Source organism: Pecten maximus, chromosome 15 (genome assembly GCF_902652985.1).
Source record: "Pecten maximus chromosome 15, xPecMax1.1, whole genome shotgun sequence".
Classification (NCBI taxonomy): domain Eukaryota; kingdom Metazoa; phylum Mollusca; class Bivalvia; order Pectinida; family Pectinidae; genus Pecten; species Pecten maximus.
Window position 1 is genome coordinate 19,972,975 of NC_047029.1, and position 22,880 is coordinate 19,995,854.

Consider the following 22,880-nt stretch of genomic DNA (forward strand, 5'->3'; position numbering starts at 1 on the left):
TCTAAGGCTTTCCACTAACAAAAATGGTCTCCAAACAGTCTTATTTGTTGCTTCTTTTAGTTTTAAGCCAACATCAATCATTATTAATCAATATCATTATTAAATAGAAAATGTCAATAAGACATCCACAAATCCTACTCAAAACAGTGAAGTAAAAAAACAAGGTCACAGTAACCTGTATGTCATATGACCCCTAACCTTCAAATCACTATATCAACTAGTCTATTAACAAAGATGTATAAGACAAATGGAGCCAAATATAAATTTTACCTAGTGACAGAACTTAAAGCAGTGATCAAAGGTAATGAAAAGTCATAAGGGACACAGAACGTATAGGTCACATGGTGTTGTAATAGTTTGATGATTTACATTGGCTAAATGAGACTAATCATAGAATCATACTGATGGAACTATCCAAAACATAATCACTAAATTCATCCTCTCCATTGTCGAAACCTACCATTTGGTAATACTCCTGGACCAGCTGTTGGTTTTCCGTCAGGTCCTAATCCTGGACCAGCTGTGGGCTGACCATTGGGTCCCAAACCTGGACCAGCAGTGGGCTGACCATCAGGTCCCAATCCTGGACCGGCTGTGGGTTGACCATTGGGTCCTACTCCTGGACCAGCTGTGGGTTGACCATTGGGTCCTAGTCCTGGGCCTGCTGTTGGCTGACCATTGAGTCCTACTCCTGGACCAGCGGTTGGCTGACCATTTGGTCCAAAACCTGGACCAGCTGTTGGTTTTCCGTCAGGTCCTAATCCTGGACCAGCAGTGGGCTGACCATTTGGTCCCAAACCTGGACCAGCAGTGGGTTTTCCATCAGGTCCTAATCCTGGACCAGCTGTGGGTTGACCATTGGGTCCTACTCCTGGACCAGCTGTGGGCTGACCATTTGGTCCAAATCCTGGACCAGCTGTGGGTTGACCGTTGGGTCCTAGTCCTGGTCCTGCTGTCGGCTGACCATTGGGTCCTACTCCTGGACCAGCTGTTGGCTGACCATTTGGTCCAAAACCTGGACCAGCTGTTGGTTTTCCGTCAGGTCCTAATCCTGGACCAGCAGTGGGCTGACCATTTGGTCCCAAACCTGGACCAGCAGTGGGTTTTCCATCAGGTCCTAATCCTGGACCAGCTGTGGGTTGACCATTAGGTCCTACTCCTGGACCAGCTGTGGGCTGACCATTTGGTCCAAATCCTGGACCAGCTGTGGGTTTACCGTTGGGTCCTAGTCCTGGTCCTGCTGTCGGCTGACCGTTGGGTCCCAAACCTGGACCAGCAGTTGGCTGACCATCAGGTCCTAGTCCTGGGCCTGCTGTTGGCTGACCATTGGGTCCTACTCCTGGACCAGCTGTGGGTTGACCATTTGGTCCAAAACCTGGACCAGCTGTTGGTTTTCCGTCAGGTCCTAATCCTGGACCAGCAGTGGGCTGACCATTTGGTCCCAAACCTGGACCAGCTGTTGGTTTTCCATCAGGTCCTAATCCTGGACCAGCAGTGGGCTGACCATTGGGTCCCAAACCTGGACCAGCTGTGGGCTGACCATCAGGTCCTAATCCTGGACCAGCAGTGGGCTGACCATTGAGTCCTAAACCTGGACCAGCTGTGGGCTGACCATCAGGTCCTAATCCAGGACCAGCTGTGGGTTGACCATTGGGTCCTACTCCTGGACCAGCTGTTGGTTTTCCATCAGGTCCTAATCCTGGACCAGCTGTTGGCTGGCCATTGGGTCCAAATCCTGGACCAGCTGTGGGTTGACCGTTGGGTCCTTGTCCTGGGCCTGCTGTTGGCTGACCGTTGGGTCCAAAACCTGGACCAGCTGTTGGTTTTCCATCAGGTCCTAATCCTGGACCAGCAGTGGGCTGACCATTAGGTCCCATACCTGGACCAGCAGTGGGCTGACCATCAGGTCCTAATCCTGGACCAGCTGTGGGCTGACCATTTGGTCCAAAACCTGGACCAGCTGTTGGTTTTCCATCAGGTCCTAATCCTGGACCAGCTGTTGGCTGACCATTGGGTCCTAATCCTGGACCAGCTGTTGGTTTTCCATCAGGTCCTAATCCTGGACCAGCTGTGGGTAGACCATTAGGTCCTACTCCAGGACCAGCAGTGGGCTGACCATTTGGTCCTAATCCTGGACCAGCTGTGGGTTGACCATTAGGTCCTACTCCAGGTCCAGCGGTGGGCTGACCATTAGGTCCTAATCCTGGACCAGCTGTGGGCTGACCATCAGGTCCTAGTCCTGGACCAGCTGTTGGTTTTCCATCAGGTCCTAATCCTGGACCAGCTGTGGGTTGACCATTGGGTCCTAATCCTGGACCAGCTGTTGGTTTTCCATCAGGTCCTAATCCCGGACCAGCTGTTGGATGACCATTAGGTCCAAGCCCAGGCTGAGGTGTGGTAGAATATCGATCATATCCTGTTGGCTTGGTAACTGTTTGGAACAAAAAAATGGCATGAAATATTTCATTTATTTCTATCAAGCACAGTACTGTTATCTCAACAGTACAACAGTGTATAATACTTCATCTTAGCTTACATCTGTATAATCACTGAATTCATCATTTCTGGATTTGATAATTGTTCCAAACATTAAATTATAAATTGTCTTGATCTTGTTTACTTTGGAGCCTCAAATCGTATATATTGCAGACAAGAAAACCTTTGCTTTATGTTATACTTCACCACAGCTCAGTGGCAATAACAAGTGAGTGAATTTCACGGTTTTCACAATTTCACGATTGCCTGCAGTAAACATGTAAAATATGGTCACTATAATTTTGAAACTTATCAAACACTTATACCCAAGTATACAGAAATTGTTAATTCTTAAAAGAGAGTTTAAAATTGATGAACCAATATCCTTTTGCTGTAGGAATTTAGTCACTTTTTATGTCAGTCTGCCCTACCAGCTGAACAGGACATCCAGTTGACCCTCATTTTTTAGTAATTTCACAAGTCAAATCACTATTTCTCAGAAATAGGAAGGGTCAAATCATAGTCAAATATGTCCCATTAATCTCAAGAGTCAGATCTGATGTTTGGGAGTCAAATATGTATACATATACTTTCCAGGGTCTATTGGATGCCCTGCAACATAACATGCATTATTCCCTGGAAATACGGGAACTTACTACTGTGAAAAATCCCAATGATCCAAGCTAAATAAAGAAATGCATTTTCAAATGATATAATCCAAGTTGAATAAATAAATGCATTTTCGAATAAAAAAAATACAACTTGCTAAGAACTTATTAAAGTGCTTGATATCATTTGAAACAGGTACAAAAAGGATTATAAACTACATACATGTACAGAGCTCATTGCACTGATACTTGATCTTGTAATCCTGACAAGAGAATGGATAGTTCTCCACATTTTTACAGGAGAACCCAGTCTTGATGTTACAGGTAGTGCTCTCTCCACTGTTGTAGGCAGGGGTGTTACCAGCTGCCAGGTAACACTCCACTTTGGCTATAACTCCCTGGCCACAGAAACTGTTTCAGAAAGAAAGTATTTCCATTACACAGATTTTCTTCTAATTTATTAACACTGTTATATAGTCAGTTTAACATATACCTCCTGCATAACCCCACAAAAATACCACATGAACTAATGTGTGTGACATACTGTGATAAGATAATTTGGGAAAGATGGACTAATCATATTCTCTGAACAACTAGCTAACTTAAAAAGAGAACAGCTGAAATACTCTAATTTGAGTTGCATTGCAATGACATCAACCAATAAAATTATCAACATTAATGACATATAATAATTCAATAATTTACTAAAGTATCAGATTGTAATGTACTTAGAGTAATCTTTTAGGACAATTCTGGTGCAAAAAGAATGCATGAGTTATGTAGATAAAAAGACAACCATAATAACATTACATATATCCAATAAGTAATACATGTATATCTAATTACTTCAAGCTTAAAGAAGAGAAGCTAGAAATACACGTACGTATGTTGTTCCTCTGGAGTCATGAACTCTAGATCACCTGAACCTGTGCTGGGTTTGTCTCTGTTGAGCCAAGCTGACCATCGTGTACATTTTTCTGGGGCAGCAGTTGGTGTCCCATCCGGTTCTATTCCTGGACCAGCTGTGGGTTGACCATTGGGTCCTAATCCTGGACCAGCTGTGGGTTGACCATTGGGTCCTAATCCTGGACCAGCTGTAGGCTGGCCATTGGGTCCTAATCCTGGACCAGCAGTGGGCTGACCATTTGGTCCTAATCCTGGACCAGCTGTAGGCTGACCATTGGGTCCAAATCCTGGACCAGCTGTGGGCTGACCATTGGGTCCTAATCCTGGACCAGCTGTTGGTTGACCATTGGGTCCAAATCCAGGGCCTGCTGTTGGCTGACCATTGGGTCCTAATCCTGGACCAGCTGTTGGTTGACCATTGGGTCCAAATCCAGGGCCTGCTGTTGGCTGACCATTGGGTCCTAATCCTGGACCAGCTGTTGGTTGACCATTGGGTCCTAATCCTGGGCCTGCGGTGGGCTGACCATTGGGTCCTACTCCTGGACCAGCTGTTGGCTGACCGTTGGGTCCTAGTCCCGGGCCTGCTGTTGGCTTTCCATCAGGTCCTAATCCTGGTCCAGCTGTAGGCTGACCATTAGATCCTAATCCTGGTCCTGCTGTTGGCTGACCGTTGGGTCCTAATCCTGGGCCTGCTGTTGGCTGACCATTAGGTCCTACTCCTGGACCAGCCGTGGGATGACCATTAGGTCCTACTCCTGGACCAGCTGTAGGCTGACCATTGAGTCCTAATCCTGGACCAGCTGTGGGTTTTCCATTAGGTCCTAATCCTGGCACCAGAGTTGTAGGTTCTTTATTGAAATGAAAAATGTTATCAAATATAAATATTATGTGAAATCAAAATATAATTTCAATTGATAATTGATCACAGTAAAATAAAGAATATCTGAAATTAGAATTTTTAAGACAGTATTGATTACACAATTAGTAATATAATCATATTAGATTAGCCATAATTGTCATCCCTGTCATAAATATTGTTGTAATTTGACCTGAAATCCAAAGGAATAACTTGCACCTTAGATACAAAATCTGTAATAATGTAGCCCTATTTGTCTTTGTTTGGAGAAATCTTACAGGCCTAGGGTAGTATAGAAGTAAAATCTATAACCATTATGTTTAAACTGTAACATATGTATTTTTAAATGATGAAATTAAGATCTTCAGTTCACTATACTAGAAGGCCTCTCTTGAGTGGGGTTATAAGACTAAGGCTAACTCTGCCAGGCCAGGACATCTCAACAAGCTAAGAATCTGATCTAGACGAGAGGAACTCTCAATGACAATTACAGGTTTTCAAAATGAAAACTGGGGGAAAAAAGCCTACCTGAGCAATCACAGTAGAATCGAGCTTTAAAGTCATCACAAGGAATAGGAGCATTGTCTTCATCCCGACACACATAGCCATTTTCTGGAGTGCAAGAGCTAAAGGCACCACTGCTGAAGTAGGACACACCATACATATCCTCACATTCTACTTTGGTAATGCGGCCACCGTTACAAAGGCTCTGACGCTCTGCCGTGGACAGGTTCTCGGTCTCACCACCATCTCCACTGGGTACATGTTTGTTGATCCATATCGACCACTTACTCTCATTACACACGGGCAGATTTGGGTTGGGCGTGACCTTTGGAGCAGGTGTCTGGACGGTCGTCGTCACATGTGATGCGCACTCGTCACAGAAGGCCCTGATCTCATGATCCTGACACTGACCAGAGGGCTGCTTGCTGTTCAGACAAACAAGACCATTGTAAGCCATTCCACACATGATGCCAATCTCACCTGTTGCGTTGAACGCCATGTGAGACCCAACAGCCCGACATTCAATCTTGGTAATTCTGTCCATTTCACAGGTTCGTATGAGGTTCTTCATATTATAGATGGTCTCATACTCTCCTGTCTGGTCTGGCTTAACTGTACTGATCCAGGGTGTCCAGTAGAGACAGGAGGTTGGAGCTGCTGTTGAATAACCTGGGATATAGGGCTCGAAAGTGGAAGGTGAAATGTATGGTTCCATTGTTGTCACTTTGTTGAAAGGTTCCATGGTGGAGCCGGGAATGAATGGTTCCATGGTGGTTGGAGCTGGAGTTGGTGACAAACATCCCAGGAGATTGAAGCGAACTCCAATACCTTTGTGCCACTCCAGTGGGCGAAGCCTAGAATAAAAATGCACATATTCAGAGATATTTATCAATCCGAATAAATCTACATAATGATTCCATCATTTAAATGGTTTTTATAACAGACTTTTAAAAATTGATAAAAACGGTATCCAGTCAGCCATGGCAAAATGATTAAAGAAATCTGTATAATAATTAACTTACCAACAAGATGTAAGTAATTTAATTATCTCACCTGATATATCTGGCGTAAATCAAAGGGAAATTGTTTGTGACTGGTGTGTTCTGATCAGAGTTACCAGATATCACCATGGGGGATTTGTCGGTCTTCGAAGCCGTCACAGGTATGAATGTCCTTCCATCTCGACTGTAGTACACCTCATACTTGGTTACCCAGAATTCTTTGTCCTGCTGGCCTTGGGTGGTGATTCCAGCAATGTGGTAGGGGGATAAGAAGTCAACCTGGATGAACTGTCGGGTGTTGTTGACACTGAAGTTGGACAATGTTATATAGTCAATCAAAATATTTCATCAGAAATAAGACTGTTATACTTTTAAAGGCAGTAATCTAAAATGTTTTAGATTGATAGATTTCGTCATGTGTTTATTTACATGTGAATTTATAGTTTATCTGTTCAAGTAGCAATAAAGCATGTATCATTATAATAAGATATTATCAAAATAAAACATGTGGCTATCATCCAATTCCCCGAAAACCTTAAAGTTACACATACGCTGGTATCCATCCTCCTCCATAGCTTCCATCCTTCTGAGTGAAGATACGACCACGACCGGCATTATGGAAACGATCGAGGTAACTGGAGGCAGACAGCTGGAAGTCTTTGATAATCTGTTTGTCAGCCATGCCCATGGGTACATCACAAACTAAAACCGATGAAGTATGGGTATTAGAAATAGAAATTTAAGCATTATATGAAACCGGTGATTTTATTATTTATACTATACAGGATGGACTCTCTTTGTTTTGGAGGGTTTTTTTATGTTTGAGGAGGGAAAATCACATAAGTTTTTCCCTGAAATTTGAATGATCATAATGTATATATTAGATACATATATAGTTAAACCTCTTAAATCACATCTAGGAGGGTAAAAAACAGATACATAAAGGTAATGTGAAGCCTCTGAGGTCTCAACTTCTGACCCAGGTACCACAACAAGAGGCCCACAGGGACTGTGTTACTTATAATTACTTGTAATCATTCCATGTGTGTCTGGGATATGAAAAAATCTTGGTTAGCCCAACTTTATATTGCATAATTGCTATGCCTAATACTTTTCACTTTTGTAAGTTTGAGTCAAAATCAAACCAAATTCTTTATGTGATATCTAACACCAGAAATCAATATTCTACTGTTGAAACCTACACTAGACAGCTGTTTAAGAAGCTTCATTACCTGTGTTGGGTGCAACAGTTGGAATGCTAGTCACACCAGATGACGGTTTAGCAGTGGGACTAACATTTTGTCCTGGGAGAGGCATGGCAGTTGGTTTAATGGTTGCTCCTGGTACAGGAGTTGGCAGAACCGGCGCATCTGGAGTACAACCAAGTATATTCAGCCTCAGAGCGGGAATCGCCCCCTGGAAATGTAGTGGGTAGATTCTGATGAACTGGGTGGTGATGTTACGGTTGAACAGGTGTCGCACTGGGGTCATACTGTCAGTGTTACCACTGAATACTTTGGCAACGGCGGCACCAGGTGTGTCGCTGTAAGGGGTGAATACCTTCCCGTCAAGAGAGGTCGCGACCTTATAGTCCTTGACCCATTGTTGAATTAGGTGACCTCCCATCGTGATGACACCAGACAACAGTTTCGGCTTTTTGAAGTCTACCTGGATCCAAGGTGTACTGTCTGTTGTACTGTATTAATGAGAAATATCATTGACTATTACATTATTATGTGTTAAGCATAAATTAAATATTCAAACACTAGTAGTGTCTGGGACTATTCTATTGTAAAGGATTTTAAACTGTAGTAAATTAAGATTTAATATATGAAATTTAGATACTATTATAATGTTATACACTTATTAGACTTTAATACGATATTGAACCCTAGCTCATTGTGATGCATAATTTTTATATCAAAATAATTCGCATTATATCTTCAACTGATCTGACCATCAATGTAGCAAATGTTCCAGTGCCTACAGGGTTGCTATTTTTTCAGGAAAATAGAATTTGATGACTAGATACAGCTGCATTTCACAAGAATCGAAGAAAAAATATTATAACCAGTTCTGTGGCTGAGAAGAAAGTACCTTGGCATCCATGATGTCTGTGAGAAGATACGACCCATACTGGGACTGTGGTCTTTATCTTTGGAGGAGGAGGCTGACAGCTGATTGTCACTAACAACATAGTGATTCTGTAGGCCCATTGTGGACAGGCAGACTGAAGAGAGACATGAACACATGTGATTGGAAAGAAGAGAAACAAAGAGAGAAAAAAAGTTTTTGGCATGCATACATCACAATACCGTAAATTTCAATGAAATCATAAAGGCACAAGGTGAAAAATGGTGACACAATCAGATCATGTCTGATGTTTTCTCAATGAAAGTTAATGTTACCATAGCAAAACTACTACCACAACAATTATCATCAATATATTTTCCTGGAAAGTATTCACAATCATGGTATGCATACAGAGAATTACATGTGTTTTTTTTATTTACAATGATGATAATAAAGGGCAACACACATACCGGGTTATAGTGCACACCAAAATTACATTCTGATATCTATCAAAATGAATACATCAATGGAGATTTGATTCATTCCTATATTTCCTTTAAACACTACACAGCACACCAATATAAACTGGTAATACCGTAATCTACCTTACCTTTAGATGGTTCTTCAAATTTGCCAACATGAGGGGCAGCTGTTGGTGCTCCCTGACCTGGGACAAGAGGCATGGCAGTTGGTTTGGCATGTGACTGTGATCCTGGGGCAGCAGTGGGCTTGGCCCCACCTCCCATACTTGGTGCAGCTGTGGGAACACCCTGGCTGCCAGGTAATGGGGCGGGTGTGGCACGAGGGGCTGATGGATTACAGCCCATAATATTGAACTTCATGGCGGGTAGTCCATAATACTCAAGTGGTGTAATCCTCACATACTGGGCAACAATTTTCCTGTTGAAGAGGTAGGTGACTTGGGAATAGCTGTTCTTATTTCCGGGGAAGATTTTAGCAGTTGTACCATTAACATCATCCTTGTATGGAGTATAAGTGTTTCCATCCAAACTTGTCGATACAGTAAAGGACGTGACCCACAGTGGAAGTTTGCCTTGACCTTGAACTGTGACCCCAGTTATAGATTTGGCCTCTAGGAAGTCCACATCAATATGTGGATTTTTATCAGAGAGTCTGAAAGAAAAACAGTATGAATTTATTTAAACATGTTCTATTTTTTATTGGTAAGCATATGTTTAAGCTTTAAAGGAATGAAACTAACTATAATTGTGCAGAAAAAAAGTCTCTACAGAACCAAGAAGGCAGTAATTTATGCTAATTTTAGACAATAGTTTTACAGTCTTTTTAAACATCCATGATAACTGGATAATGATTACCTTGGTATCCAAGCGTTCCCTTTGCCATCAGTATAGAGACGACCTTGGGTGGCATTGTTCTTTGGACTCTTGGAGGAAGAGGCAGAGATTTGACTGTTAGCCACAATGAGACCATTCTCAAGCCCCATAGGCAGAGCACAAACTACAAAACAAAACAACCCATACCAAAAAAAGGTATAAAAAGTTATAACTTTTTAGTACCTTTTTAGTACCTTTTCTGTACCTTTTTCAAAAGGTACAAAAAAGTTATAACTTTTTTGTACCTTTTTGAAAACTTAGAATTAATGAATGTAACTTTTGATAACTTTTTTGGACTTAGACAATTTTAGATGTAACTTTTTTGTACCTTTCTAGACTTAGAAAATTTGAGGTATAACTTTTTTGTACCTTTTCTGGACTTAGAAAATTTCAGGTATAACTTTGTGTAACTTTTCTGGACTTAGAAAATTTGAGGTATAACTTTTTTGTACCTTTTCTGGACTTTGAAAATTTGAGGTATAACTTTTTTGTACCTTTTCTGGACTTTGAAAATTTGAGGTATACCTTTTTTGTACCTTTTCTGGACTTAGAAAATATTTACAACATCTGAAAAGATTGATTAATTTTAGCAAAACTTTGCTGGACTTAGAAAATTGCATGTATAACTTTTTTGTACCTTTTCTGGACTTAGAAAATATTTACAACATCTTAAAAGACTGATTATTTTTAGCAAAACTTGTCTGTATCTTTTCTGGACAACCATAAGATTACTAAATAAATCTTATGTTTGCTTATGACACATAATAATTACTGTAAATGTAATCACAAATAATTATACAAGACAGTGACAGTGAAATTCTATTACAGGTAATTCAATCAATATAAGCTCAATCCCCATTTAAATGGAAATCTTAATTTAATAATGTACATACAATTGATTAAAATACAATTATCAGTGAACTGTAGGGAATTTGTGATGGGTCAGAGAGGCGAATCGCCTTTAGAAGACCTCAACGACAGGTAAGCTAGGTAACAGGTGATTGGAATCCGAAATGTGTGTTGAATTGTCCATGCATAGATAAATTTTTCATTCCAGAGAGGCATCAAAAATATTTTGATAAATAACATACATATAGATTTAAAATTAAACAAGAGATCCCAGAGGGATCTTGGCGCCCACCATTGAATGATCTTCATAGGTTCCATGTTAGATTGATCTTTTCTCTTTTTTTCCCTTCCTCTTACTAATCTGTATAAATTGAGAAACATCCCTCCAGTGCTTTTTAAACAAGGGAAACTTATATATGAAATTTGAGATTTGGCTATAATGGTTGTCTGTCGACAATGTTTTCAGATTGGTCCAAAAATGCAATACGACGGACCAAGGAGAACCTACATATGAAAATTGAGAAAGATTCCTTCAGTTCTTTCTGAGAAATCTCGATACCAAACTTCAATTGTCGAAATCCAAGATGGCTGCCTGTCGGCCATCTTGCTTTCCGATCGGTTCCAAAATGCGATATGCATAACTAGGCACCAAGGGGAACCTACATACGAAATTTGAGAAAGATCCCTTTAGTACTTTCTCAGAAATAGCGATAACAAACTTCAATTGTCAAAATCCAAGATGGCTGCCTGTCGGCCATGTTGTTTTCTGATCGGTTCCAAAATGCGATATGCATAACTAAGCACCAAGGGGAACCTACATATGAAATTTGAGAAAGATCTCTTCAGTACTTCCTCAGAAAAAGTGATAACAAACTTCAATTGTTAAAATCCAAGATGGCTGCCTGTCGGCCATGTTATTTGGTGATCGGTCCCAAAATGCGATATGCATAACAAGGCACCAAGGGGAACCTACATATGAAATTTGAGAAAGATCCCTTCAGTACTTTCTCAGAAATAGCGATACCAAACTTCAATTGTCAAAAACCAAGATGGCTGCCTGTCGGCCATGTTGTTTTCCGATCGGTCCCAAAATGTAATATGCATAACTAGGCACCAAGGGGAACCTACATAAGAAATTTGAGAAAGATCCCTTTAGTACTTTCTCAGAAATAGCGATACCAAACTTCAATTGTCAAAATCCAAGATGGCTGCCTGTCGGCCATCTTGTTTTCTGATCGGTTCCAAAATACGATATGCATAACTAAGCACCAATGGGAACCTACATATGAAATTTGAGAAAGATCTCTTCAGTACTTCCTCAGAAAAAGCGATAACAAACTTCAATTGTTAAAATCCAAGATGGCTGCCTGTCGGCCATGTTGTTTTCCGATCGGTCCCAAAATGTAATATGCATAACTAGGCACCAAGGGGAACCTACATATGAAATTTGAGAAAGATCCCTTCAGTACTTTCTAAGAAATAGCGATAACAAGAATTGTTTACGGACGGACGGAGGGACGGACGGACCACGGACCACGGACGCAGGGCGATTTGAATAGCCCACCATCTGATGATGGTGTGCTAAAAAGGTATTCACTTTTAATTTATTGCATTTTTAGTACAATATTCACACCCTTGAAATGCGTTTTTTTTTTTTTTTGGGGGGGGGGGGGGGGGCAGTTTTTTTTAAAGTTTATCTTTTTATCTCAGAGGACCAATCATTGCTCAGAGGACGTGAATAATTACAACTTAGCATTGATAAGTCACGACATGAACAAACTCAGTTGTTATAAAAGATAAGCAGTTCGTTATATCCCAACACAGACGTTCATAAACGTACGTACATAGAACATGATGATATAATTTACTTCACGTGGGACGATGGGTCGCTCACCCACAAAAATATTTTCCGGAAAACCCAAGCTTCATTCATCCCCATGGGATTAATATAGCATGGTCTTTGTCAGTGCATCGCATATTTTCTGGATGTTTGCGCTTTTGACATTAATCTTGTAGTAGCATGCACAATTATGCCGCATTGGACACAAACTCCAGCGGTAAACAAACACACGTGTGTAACACTTGTGTCATTTTGATCGTCCAAACTCTCAGACGCTTTGATTTAACTCCATATAAGTAAAGCGTTTTTATGATCTCGATATGACGTAAATTGCAATAAACATTTTAATCTGAAAACAGCGCACACGATGTTTTGTCAGTGAACACATTAAACAAAACAATCAATTGGTCATATATCTATAAGCCAGATCGTCAGATTATTCACAAAGGACATCTGCAGGAGAATTGATGTCGTAGCATTACAGTAGCCCGGTCTCACTAGTTACCGACAAGAGCCGACAAGAGCCGACAAGAAACTAGATTTACCGACAAGAGCCGACAAGAAGTTAGAATTACCGACAAGAAGCCGACAAGAAAGAAAATGAGAGATAAAATAGTTTTTATTTATTAAAACAATCTATGATTTGTTGATTTTTTTTATTTAGGAATATTTTGTGGTCTGATATAGATGGTTGTGACAGGTAATATTGAGCCGACAAGAAAAATAGATCTACCGACAAGAGGCTTGAATCACCGACAAGAAAGAAAATAAAAGATAAAACACATTTTATTTATCAAAACTATGTTTGATTTGTTCATTTATTAGTTATTTATTATCTATTTGGATTGTTTTGTTGTCTAATGTAATGTTGGCGACAGTTAATATTGAGCCGACAAGAAAAATAGATCTACCGACAAAAGGCTGCAATTACCGACAAGAAAGAAAATAAAAGATAAAACACATTTTATTTATCAAAACTATGTTTGATTTGTTCATTTATTAGTTATTTATTATCTATTTGGATTGTTTTGTTGTCTAATGTAATGTTGGCGACAGTTAATTGAGCCGACAAGAACAAAATATGATTTACCGACAAGAGGTTATAATTAGTCTACCGACAAGCCGACAAGAAAATGAACAATACGATCTTTTTTATTTCTTGATTTAAACTAATTTAATTACACGTACAATGAAGTAATACATGTATATATCGACAATGATTGCATTACCAGAAAATGATTGATACAATTGTTTCTGTATCTTCGTTTCTAATAATTTCACTGCATTGAACGGGAACCGACAAGAAGTTAGAATTACGGACAAGAAGCCGACAAGAAAGAATAGAAAGGTTATTTCTTCGTACATACTAATTTAATTATATGTACTGGAATATATTGAACAATTAACAATTTAATAATATGTATATATTTAAAAGAAAATTTATTAAATGATATGATAATGGAATAACTTCAATGTTAATTTTGTATTGATTAGAAAACTACCCATGATATATTCCAAATTTCGTACTAATTTTAAAAAGGTAAATCACAATTTATTTTTATTTTATATAAGTTCGTGTAGATTGATTATTAGAAATTGTTGCAATGAATTAATTCTGACACCAACTACCAGATAATGAAAAATAGTAATTGGCGATGTGGGCGGGCCCATATTTAGAAATTATACTATCATACCTTCACCTATGAGCCACGTGCCGATTGACCTTAGGGGACACACGCGTCCACGGGTAACTTGTATACACAAATTTCTGCCAAGAGTAATAATGACCAGCGAAATCTTACACAATGACAACATACACTTAACTGGCTGGCTTCCTATGCAGTGAAAACACATAATACCAGCACCCGAACTGAATATCTTTGAAGAACCGCGACAAAATATTAGACATGACAAAATGTGTATATACATGTTTTTCGTCTGTATGTACAAGAAAGTTTAATACATGGTGCATTATACGGCCATGGGGACTTCGAGTTAAGTCCACCAGTAAGCAGCCTCCAATGTTCTAAATCACACTGCAAAGCTCACAATCCCACAAACTCAATCTTTGGCACGTAAACCTGGGCAAAGAAAACGCACAATAAATGCAAAAACTCTATCGCTTAAAAAAATAAAACTTCAGTGAGTCTGGTGGGACCGTCAGTGGTGGAATATTTCACTGTTGAGACCAAAAACATTCACCAACAGAATATGTTTAACTTCGAATGCAAAACAAATACATGAAAACAAAAACAAAAAACAACTAAGAAATAAAGAATAATATATGCATACTTTGTCTCTTATCGTCATCTTGTCGGTAATTCCAGCCTCTTGTCGGTAGATCTATTTTTCTTGTTGGCTCAATATTACCTGTTGCCAACATTGCATTAGACCACAAAACAATCCAAAATAAAAATATAAACAAATCAAACATTGTGATAATAAATAAATTAAAAAGCAACTATTTTGTATTTCATTTTCTTTCCTATCGGCTTCTTGTCGGTAATTCCAGCCTCTTGTCGGTAAATCAGTTTTTCTTGTCGGCTCAATTACCTGTCGCCAACATTAGATTACATTAGACCACAAAACAATCCAAATAGATAATAAATAACTAATAAATAACCAAATCAAACATAGAATTGGTAAATAAAATGCGTTTTATCTTTTATTATCTTTCTTGTCGGTAATTCCATCCTCTTATCGGTAGATCTATTTTTCTTGTCGGCTCAATTTTCCCTGTCACCACCATTGTATCGGACACCACAAAACAATCAAAAAATGAAAAGAAAGAGAGAAAAAAAGGGGAATAAAAGCATATCAAACATTGTATTAATAAATAAATTAAAAAAGCAACTATTTTGTATTTCATTTTCTATCTTATCGGCTTCTTGTCGTTAATTCAAGCCTCTTGTCGGTATATCTATTCTTCTTGTCGGCTCAATATATTACCTGTCACAACCATTATTTCAGACCACAAAATATTCCTAAATAAAAAAATCAACAAATCTTACATTGTATTAATAAATAAAAACTATTTTATCTCTCATTTCCTTTCTTGTCGGCTTCTTGTCGGTAATTCTAACTTCTTGTCGGCTCTTGTCGGTAAATCTAGTTTCTTGTCGGCTCTTGTCGGCTCTTGTCGGTAACTAGTGAGACCCACAGTAGCCTAGTTAGTGCTGTTACTGAAACGTGCACATCATGTGTGTAGGCTACCTCACGAAAAGTGGGACCACGCACCAAAAGTTAACCGACCCCGTCAGACACAAGCTGATCACCGAATACCTCATACTCGGGGCATCAATTAGAATGTAATTAGCGGCAGTCTACTGTACCGAACTCATTGAATTTTGTAAATACCTGTGTACCTGAGGAGTGTCCAGTTCACCTGCTGACATAGCGGTGTCCTGGGGCGTTAATTAATTAGTTACATCGTTGTCATGCCTGACTGCCTATGATTTGTTGCATTGGCCAGTTTACCTGGGTATCTCACCTGTGCACAATATTATCGGTATCAAGAATATAACCGAACATATGACACGTTAGTTTCTCTGTACAGACACTTATGCATGTGTGCAATCATGTGCACTGTGAAAGAGTACGATGTTGCAGTAATCATAGTAATAATTAAATAAAAATATATAACAACAACTAAAATATATATATATAATAATATCGATAGGATTTCTCATGATATCGTAGGCGGCCTAATAACTTTATTCGACATTTTTCTTCTTCGTTCACTTGGCCCTACTATACACATGTATACCCACCGCCAGGCGGCGCTCCCTTCAGTTTAGCGGGAGATTTGTATTACAAGTGGCGGCCATTTTGTTTGTTTACGGAAACGTGATGAAAGCTTAGACCTAGAACAAAATCACGTTATATATACAGTACGGTATATATTTGCGACATTTAATTTCCCCACTCACGGAATACAATCGACAAACTGGGAACAGAATATCAAATTTCGTCTAGCTTTTGGCGACTTATGATACCCCTTTCACCGGCAAACACTGAATTATCGGACAACATGAAATCAGGGTAAGTTATGTTCTAATTTGTCTTCGAATCGCAGATTTTGTCGCTCTCGCGATCGTCATACATTAAACAACATTGAGTGAATATGTTCATATGAAATACTTCATGTTTCAGGACTAAATTCACCAGCATTCATGATCCTCGGACCACCCGCCCCCTACGTACAGCCGATTTATAAATGTTGCATCTTTCAATCGTAAGTTTAATTTGCTTGCCAAGTGATTATTTTTTAATCCTTCACCTTCACATTCAGGGTCAAAATTATGATATATTTAAAATGGATTCACAAATATATGTGGCCATACACGTTTTTCATTTATGGCGTTTGGTATGAACGTCCCAAAGTATATATAATATACTTCGTTTTTCAATGGATTTTCTTGAAATTCGATCCACTATATATTGGGGTAGGCAATAATTCGTCAGCTATTTTACCTGATAATTTTTTTCATGTTTTCCCGTACATTTGTTACTATTTTTTACTGAAATAGACGAATATATGCACCATAATTTATGGTAAGTATGAACATTTTGTTCTTTATTCCTAATTATACGCACAACACTATTTTTTTTAAATGTAATTAACATGCAATTAATATCTACGGAATCGGCTACGGTAAATTAAATATATATAGAAATGAGAGGGATTGTTACTTGTTGTGTGCGTGAAATTTCAAGGAAATCCAATAAAATAAAGTCCTAATTGAAAATTTGTCAAAGTATACATATTTAAAATAGATCTACAAAGTAAAATCTATATACAATTTTAGCACATTTTATTTATTATACATAGACCATTGGAAAATTTGAGAAGAATCTTTCTTCTTTTATTTTATGTGAATTCATTTAAAATGTTTTATTGCTGAATTAACACACATTGATTACTCTCACCATCAGTTTCCCTTTTAAGTTGATCATCCCCGCCCCCAATATATTAGCTTGTATGCAATGCAAGATGGCTGACAGGCTGTCATTTTGAATTTTATAATTTTGAAGTTTCTCAGAAAGTTATTTGTGGATCTTATTCAAAAGAAACATTTTAGGCTTCTGTTTTCAAATTAATTAAATACGATCTAGAAGAAGAGAAAAGTGATTCCTTATTTGGGAATCACTTTTCTCTTCCTTCTTAGGCTAAAGAACAGTCTTGTATATATGATATATATAAAATTGATATTTATATAATAATCATACAATTACATGATATCTCTGGGGGTATCTTCTTTTTGATTTGACATGATAAGTTGTGTTTGTTAGCCTATAGTAATTACTTCTGTCTCCCAGCCCTCTAATTTTGCTGCTGTCTAATAATTCTAGAATTTATTGACAAATTTACACGAAATGGGCCAGGTACAGTTCACAAAATTATGTCAAAACCCAGGGTCAAAGCTCATGAAGGTCATTAGATTGAAAGGTCAAGGTAATTTTTTTTTCTTTTCATCAATATTTTGTTTTGGCATGATGAAGCAAATTTAGTTGGAATTAAACTAGGTGTAAACTGACAAGGTCAAGGTCAAATTTTGCGTTTTTTTCACTGATTAAATATTTTGTTTCAAGGCTAAAGCAAAGTTGGTCAGAATTAAACATTATAATAATGCATGGAGTCAACTGACCAAAGGTCAAGGTCACTTGGTCAAAGGCCAAGGTCAGATTTTGTTTCAATATAATTCCAACCAATATTACTCGGTGATTTAGGCAGATGGGTTCTTGATGATTATGGGAGATATATATTATTTATTGCCTCATGATGAAATTGATGGGGTCCTTTAAATTTTCAGTGTTCTAGTTAATAAATTATAATAACCCAATTAACTCTCAGCCTGTCCTAGTTATTAAGTTATTACACCGAAACCAGCGTTACAATATGTAAATAGATCACTAACTGTTTTCTTTTCTTTTCTTTTTGATGGACTATAGAGTGTCAATCCCAAGAAGAACCCTGATCAGCTCCTGGAAAAATCAGTGTTCTTGCAGTATTGTCAGTCAAATCTCGAGGAAAGGATCCCAGAAGAGGAACATTTACATTATTTCAGACTTTTTTCTTTCCTGTGTAACAATGCCTCAAACAGCTAACACATTTTATATAGTATACAATACAATGTGTATTAATAACAGTCCAGTTAGAGTGCTGTGTTATGCAGTAAAAATACTTAATTCTTGATGACATGTTGGTTTTATGTTTACATTAAACGGTAGTTATAATATATATATACTAAAGAAACATAGTGGATAATGCCTTGTACAGGAGCAGGAGTATGACAGTGTAATAGTACATGACTGCTGCGTTCATCCATGGAAGGAGTCTGTTATTCGAAATAAAGCTTTCCATGAGGACGAAAAATAGTGCTTTTGTTAGTCTTTCAAGAAAATGTGCAAAGTGAAAGGAGATTTCCGTGATGTTTTATGAATAGTAATTCATTGGTCTAGAAGACATGTATTTAATAAGTATATTTCTGGATAAAAAAACATTCTGAAGCAAAATCTTTTTATATTTTTCTGTACTTTTTCCATACTTTTTCTGTAACTTTTCTATACCTTTTTTGTACCTTTTCAGTACCTTTTTCATACCTTTTTAGTACCTTTTTTGTAACTTTTTAGTACCTAGAAAAAGTTATAACTTTTTTGTACCTTTTTCATACCTTTATAGTACCTAGAAAAAGTTATAACTTTTTTTTAACTTTTTAGTACCTAGAAAAAGTTATAACTTTTTTGTACCTTTTTTATACCTTTTCTGTACCTTTTTAGTACCTTTTTTGTAACTTTTTAGTACCTAGAAAAAGTTATAACTTTTTTTTAACTTTTTAGTACCTAGAAAAAGTTATAACTTTTTTGTACCTTTTTCATACCTTTTCTGTACCTTTTTAGTACTTAGAAAAAGTTATAACTTTTTTGTACCTTTTTCATACCTTTTCTGTACCTTTTTAGTACCTAGAAAAAGTTATAACTTTTTTTTAACTTTTTAGTACCTAAATTATACCTATTTTTGTGTGAAATGTAACTTTTTTATACCTTTTTTGTACCTTTTTTATACCTTTTTTGTACCTAATAAAAGTTATAACTTTTTTTAGGTACAGAAAAGTTATCAAAAGTTATAACTTTTTAGTACTAGATTGGAACTGCTGTTTAAACATGGTTCCAATCTAGCATCAAAAGTTATAACTTTTTTGTACCTAAAAAAGTATAACTTTTTTGTACCTTTTTTTGGTATGGGAATCCTTAGTGCTTCAATCGTAAACATACCACTATATACATCAACATCTATTCGGAACCAAAAATGCTATGGTGGTCGTGACCATACTCATTTCCACAATGGTGTCAGGGGTATTGCTTCAGGGAATTGGGGAGATATGACTATACCATGTTCCAGGGTTACATTGGGTAATGGTATGGGTTGATATAACCATACCTGGTTCAAGGGTTTCATTGGGTTATAGTATGTGGTGTTAGGGAGATATGACCATACATGATTCCAAGGGTTTGATAGGGACTTGGTTGGGGAATGGTGGTGTTAGGAACATACCTGGCTCCAGGGTTGTGATGGGTACTGGGGTAGGCTTAGGTTTGCTGGTGACTTTCCCTGGAGCTGGAGTTGCACTGGAGAAACATCCCAAGAAATTCAGTCTCATTGCCACACCCCCAGGAGCAGCCTCCACAGGAATAATGCGAACAAACCTGGCAGTAATCTGGTTGTCAAGCTGATTGATGACTTTGTTACTACCATCAGTATTACCGTGGAAGACTTTTGGTATTCCTGTTGAAGTGACAGAGTATGGATGGTAGCTGATGCCATCCTGACTTGTAGAGATGATAAACTTGGTAACCCACTTGGACTCTGTCGGACTTCCCTGGGTAATAACAGCCGTGATAACTTCTGGGGTGAGGAAATCTACCTGTATCCAGTCTCGCTTGTGGCCACTCCTGCCACGCAAAATAGAAGTATTTCTAGATTAATGTGAGCAATCATGCTGTTATATACAAAATTCAAGGGATTGTATAGACAAATTACTAGCTTCTCAGGAAACAATTGATAAATAAATACTGAAAAATTAATATAAAATGGTTCATATAACAGGTTCATCTTTCTAGGATTTTTGAGTGATGCTAGCAGTAAAAACTGTTTCTGTAGCAGTGTTTACTAATTAGTTTTTGAACAATATTATATTTGGTTGTTTAGAAACAGTAACTATTTTTGGAGCTGTGTTTTTTTTAAGTGTTTTCTAAGCAGTGTCACTGTGTCTGGGTCATTATTACTATTTTGGGGACAATGTTACTGTTATTAAAAAAATTGTTACTGTTTTGGAACAGTGTAACACTGTTTTTGGAACATTGTTACTGCTTTTGGAACAGCATATTTTTTTGAGCAGTATTACTGTTTTTTTGGAACATTGTGACTATTTTTGGAACCATGTTTCTATTTAAGGAACTGTTTCACTTTTTTGAGAACATTGTTACTATCTTTAGGAAAATATATTACAATTTGAGGAGTAGCATTACTGTTTTTTAGCAATGATATAACTAGTATTGTTGGAATTGTTACCATTGTAGAACAGCTTTTTTTAACATATTGTTACTTTTTTGGGGAGCCTCATTATTATTTCCTGAAGAAGCATATGTTTTTGTAATTTTAGAAACACATCAAACCATTTTTTTTATTGCAAAGAGATATTATGTTAGTACTCACTCGGGCACCCAAGCTCCAAACTCATTGAACAATCTGCCAAAAGATGCCCCAGAGAGCAAGTCCCTGGAGGAGGATGACGTCATTTGTGTATCCTTGATAATCATACTGTTGTCAACGCCCATTGGTTCTATGCAGGGAGCTAAAGTAACAAAACACGGAAAAGTAAAACCATAAAGGAGCAAAAACAGAAGCTACAGATGTCAATAGTTAGTATGTATAGGTAGCACACCACAGTAAGACAGCCTGGCCATGGGCAATTTTTTTGTTAAGCAAATAACTCCTGTATTATGATATGTATAAAAAATGAAAAAATAAATGTACACTATAATTGGTATATCCAGTATGAAGTAGTACATACAGGCTTCACATTTATTAAAACAAAAATCAATAAATTGGTTCCGGATTTTAAATATCCGGATTTTCCGAACGTGTGTTTACACAGGAAATTTAGTTTTGCCTACAGCGCAAAATGGAAGCCCACAGAAAAGGTAAGATAGCGGAAAAACTTAATTTACAACATATGTCCAAACAAGATTAATTCTGTCTTTGGGATAGAGATATTTAATTTTAAATAGGTTTCAGAAAAAAAATTGTGTAGAGAATTGTGCCATTTTGGGTCAAATATCATAATATTTTGCAATTTTCGAGAATTTTTTAAGCTGTTACCATGGTATTCACAGCTCTAAAAATCACAGAAAATATCAGTTTACTTATCCTTCAGAGCTCTATTAAAATTGCAAATGTTGTACAGATTTCAAATATATATACTTTATTAGAGGTTATATGTAAGGTTAACTGGCAATGTTTACATATCTAAAGCATGTGCCATATTTTTCAGAATTTGGCATTTTTACTGTACACTGCTACCTTATAAGGGCTGAAAAATGTTATTTTTTGGAAATTGTGCTTAATTATGCTTGATTAAGCTTCATTTTAGTTCATTATTGCTCAAAAATGCATAAAAACAATTTAAAACTTGTTTATTATCAGGCTTGTCATATTCGAGGAATCAAGGGAGGTAACTCGCATATTTACCCATTTTAAGGGTGGGTTAATTAAGCATAATGTTAATGAGTCAGTGTAAATTGAAAAGATATGCTATGTTTTATAACAAACCCAAAATAACTTATTGGGTATCTAACAAACCATATAGACCGAATTCTGGTTTGTTTTACCTGATTTATTACCCCGTATCCATGGAAACTATTACAGTAAGTGTTATTTTTTGAAATATTTGGTGAAACCATTATTTTCAATTTATTTATACATTGGTAAGCATGTAATTTCAATTGATGGAGTGTACGGTTGATACAATATTGTCAATTATTGTCACTTCCTTCGGTAAAGCAGAAAAAATAGCATTTTCCGCATAAAATGGGATCAGCGGACACTTTCATATGATCATTGGTACATATCTGAATTACCGGGGTGGAAACAGATGACTGTGATGTCATAGGCATGACATTTTGAAATCTTGGATGTCATGTCATGATTTATCAGTTAGAATATTGCATGTGTTGCTAAGCTGAGGTTTGGAAAGGAATTTGGTTATTTATTATGACACCATTGAGTATTTATGACGTCATAGATACCATCTGATGACGTCATAGTTGCTGATGACGTCATGGTAACTATGACGTCATATTACAAGGCTAAATTTGATAGTTGTATAGTATTTTTTGCTTGATTACATGCAC

The 22,880-nt window shown here is 37.5% G+C and overlaps 1 protein-coding gene and 1 long non-coding RNA gene across 2 annotated transcripts in view; one reads left to right on the forward strand and one right to left on the reverse strand.

Moving 5' to 3' along the window:
- The window catches only part of LOC117343172 (mucin-5AC-like), a 61,801-nt gene that overhangs the window by 34,192 nt on the left and 4,729 nt on the right, over positions 1-22,880 (reverse strand). Inside the window, exons 4-15 of the mRNA XM_033905505.1 lie at positions 21,184-21,322; positions 20,023-20,420; positions 9,761-9,902; positions 9,034-9,557; positions 8,448-8,580; positions 7,583-8,046; positions 6,902-7,052; positions 6,403-6,657; positions 5,374-6,203; positions 3,967-4,837; positions 3,307-3,494; positions 461-2,431 (exon numbers count right to left, since the gene is read on the reverse strand). Coding sequence (XP_033761396.1) covers positions 461-2,431; positions 3,307-3,494; positions 3,967-4,837; positions 5,374-6,203; positions 6,403-6,657; positions 6,902-7,052; positions 7,583-8,046; positions 8,448-8,580; positions 9,034-9,557; positions 9,761-9,902; positions 20,023-20,420; positions 21,184-21,322 — 6,066 coding nt within the window. The remainder of the gene's footprint in view (positions 1-460; positions 2,432-3,306; positions 3,495-3,966; positions 4,838-5,373; positions 6,204-6,402; positions 6,658-6,901; positions 7,053-7,582; positions 8,047-8,447; positions 8,581-9,033; positions 9,558-9,760; positions 9,903-20,022; positions 20,421-21,183; positions 21,323-22,880) is intronic.
- LOC117343173 lies at positions 15,658-18,843 on the forward strand. Its single transcript, XR_004535992.1, has 3 exons — positions 15,658-16,508; positions 16,620-16,701; positions 18,420-18,843. It is a non-coding gene; the product is annotated as an uncharacterized LOC117343173 (long non-coding RNA).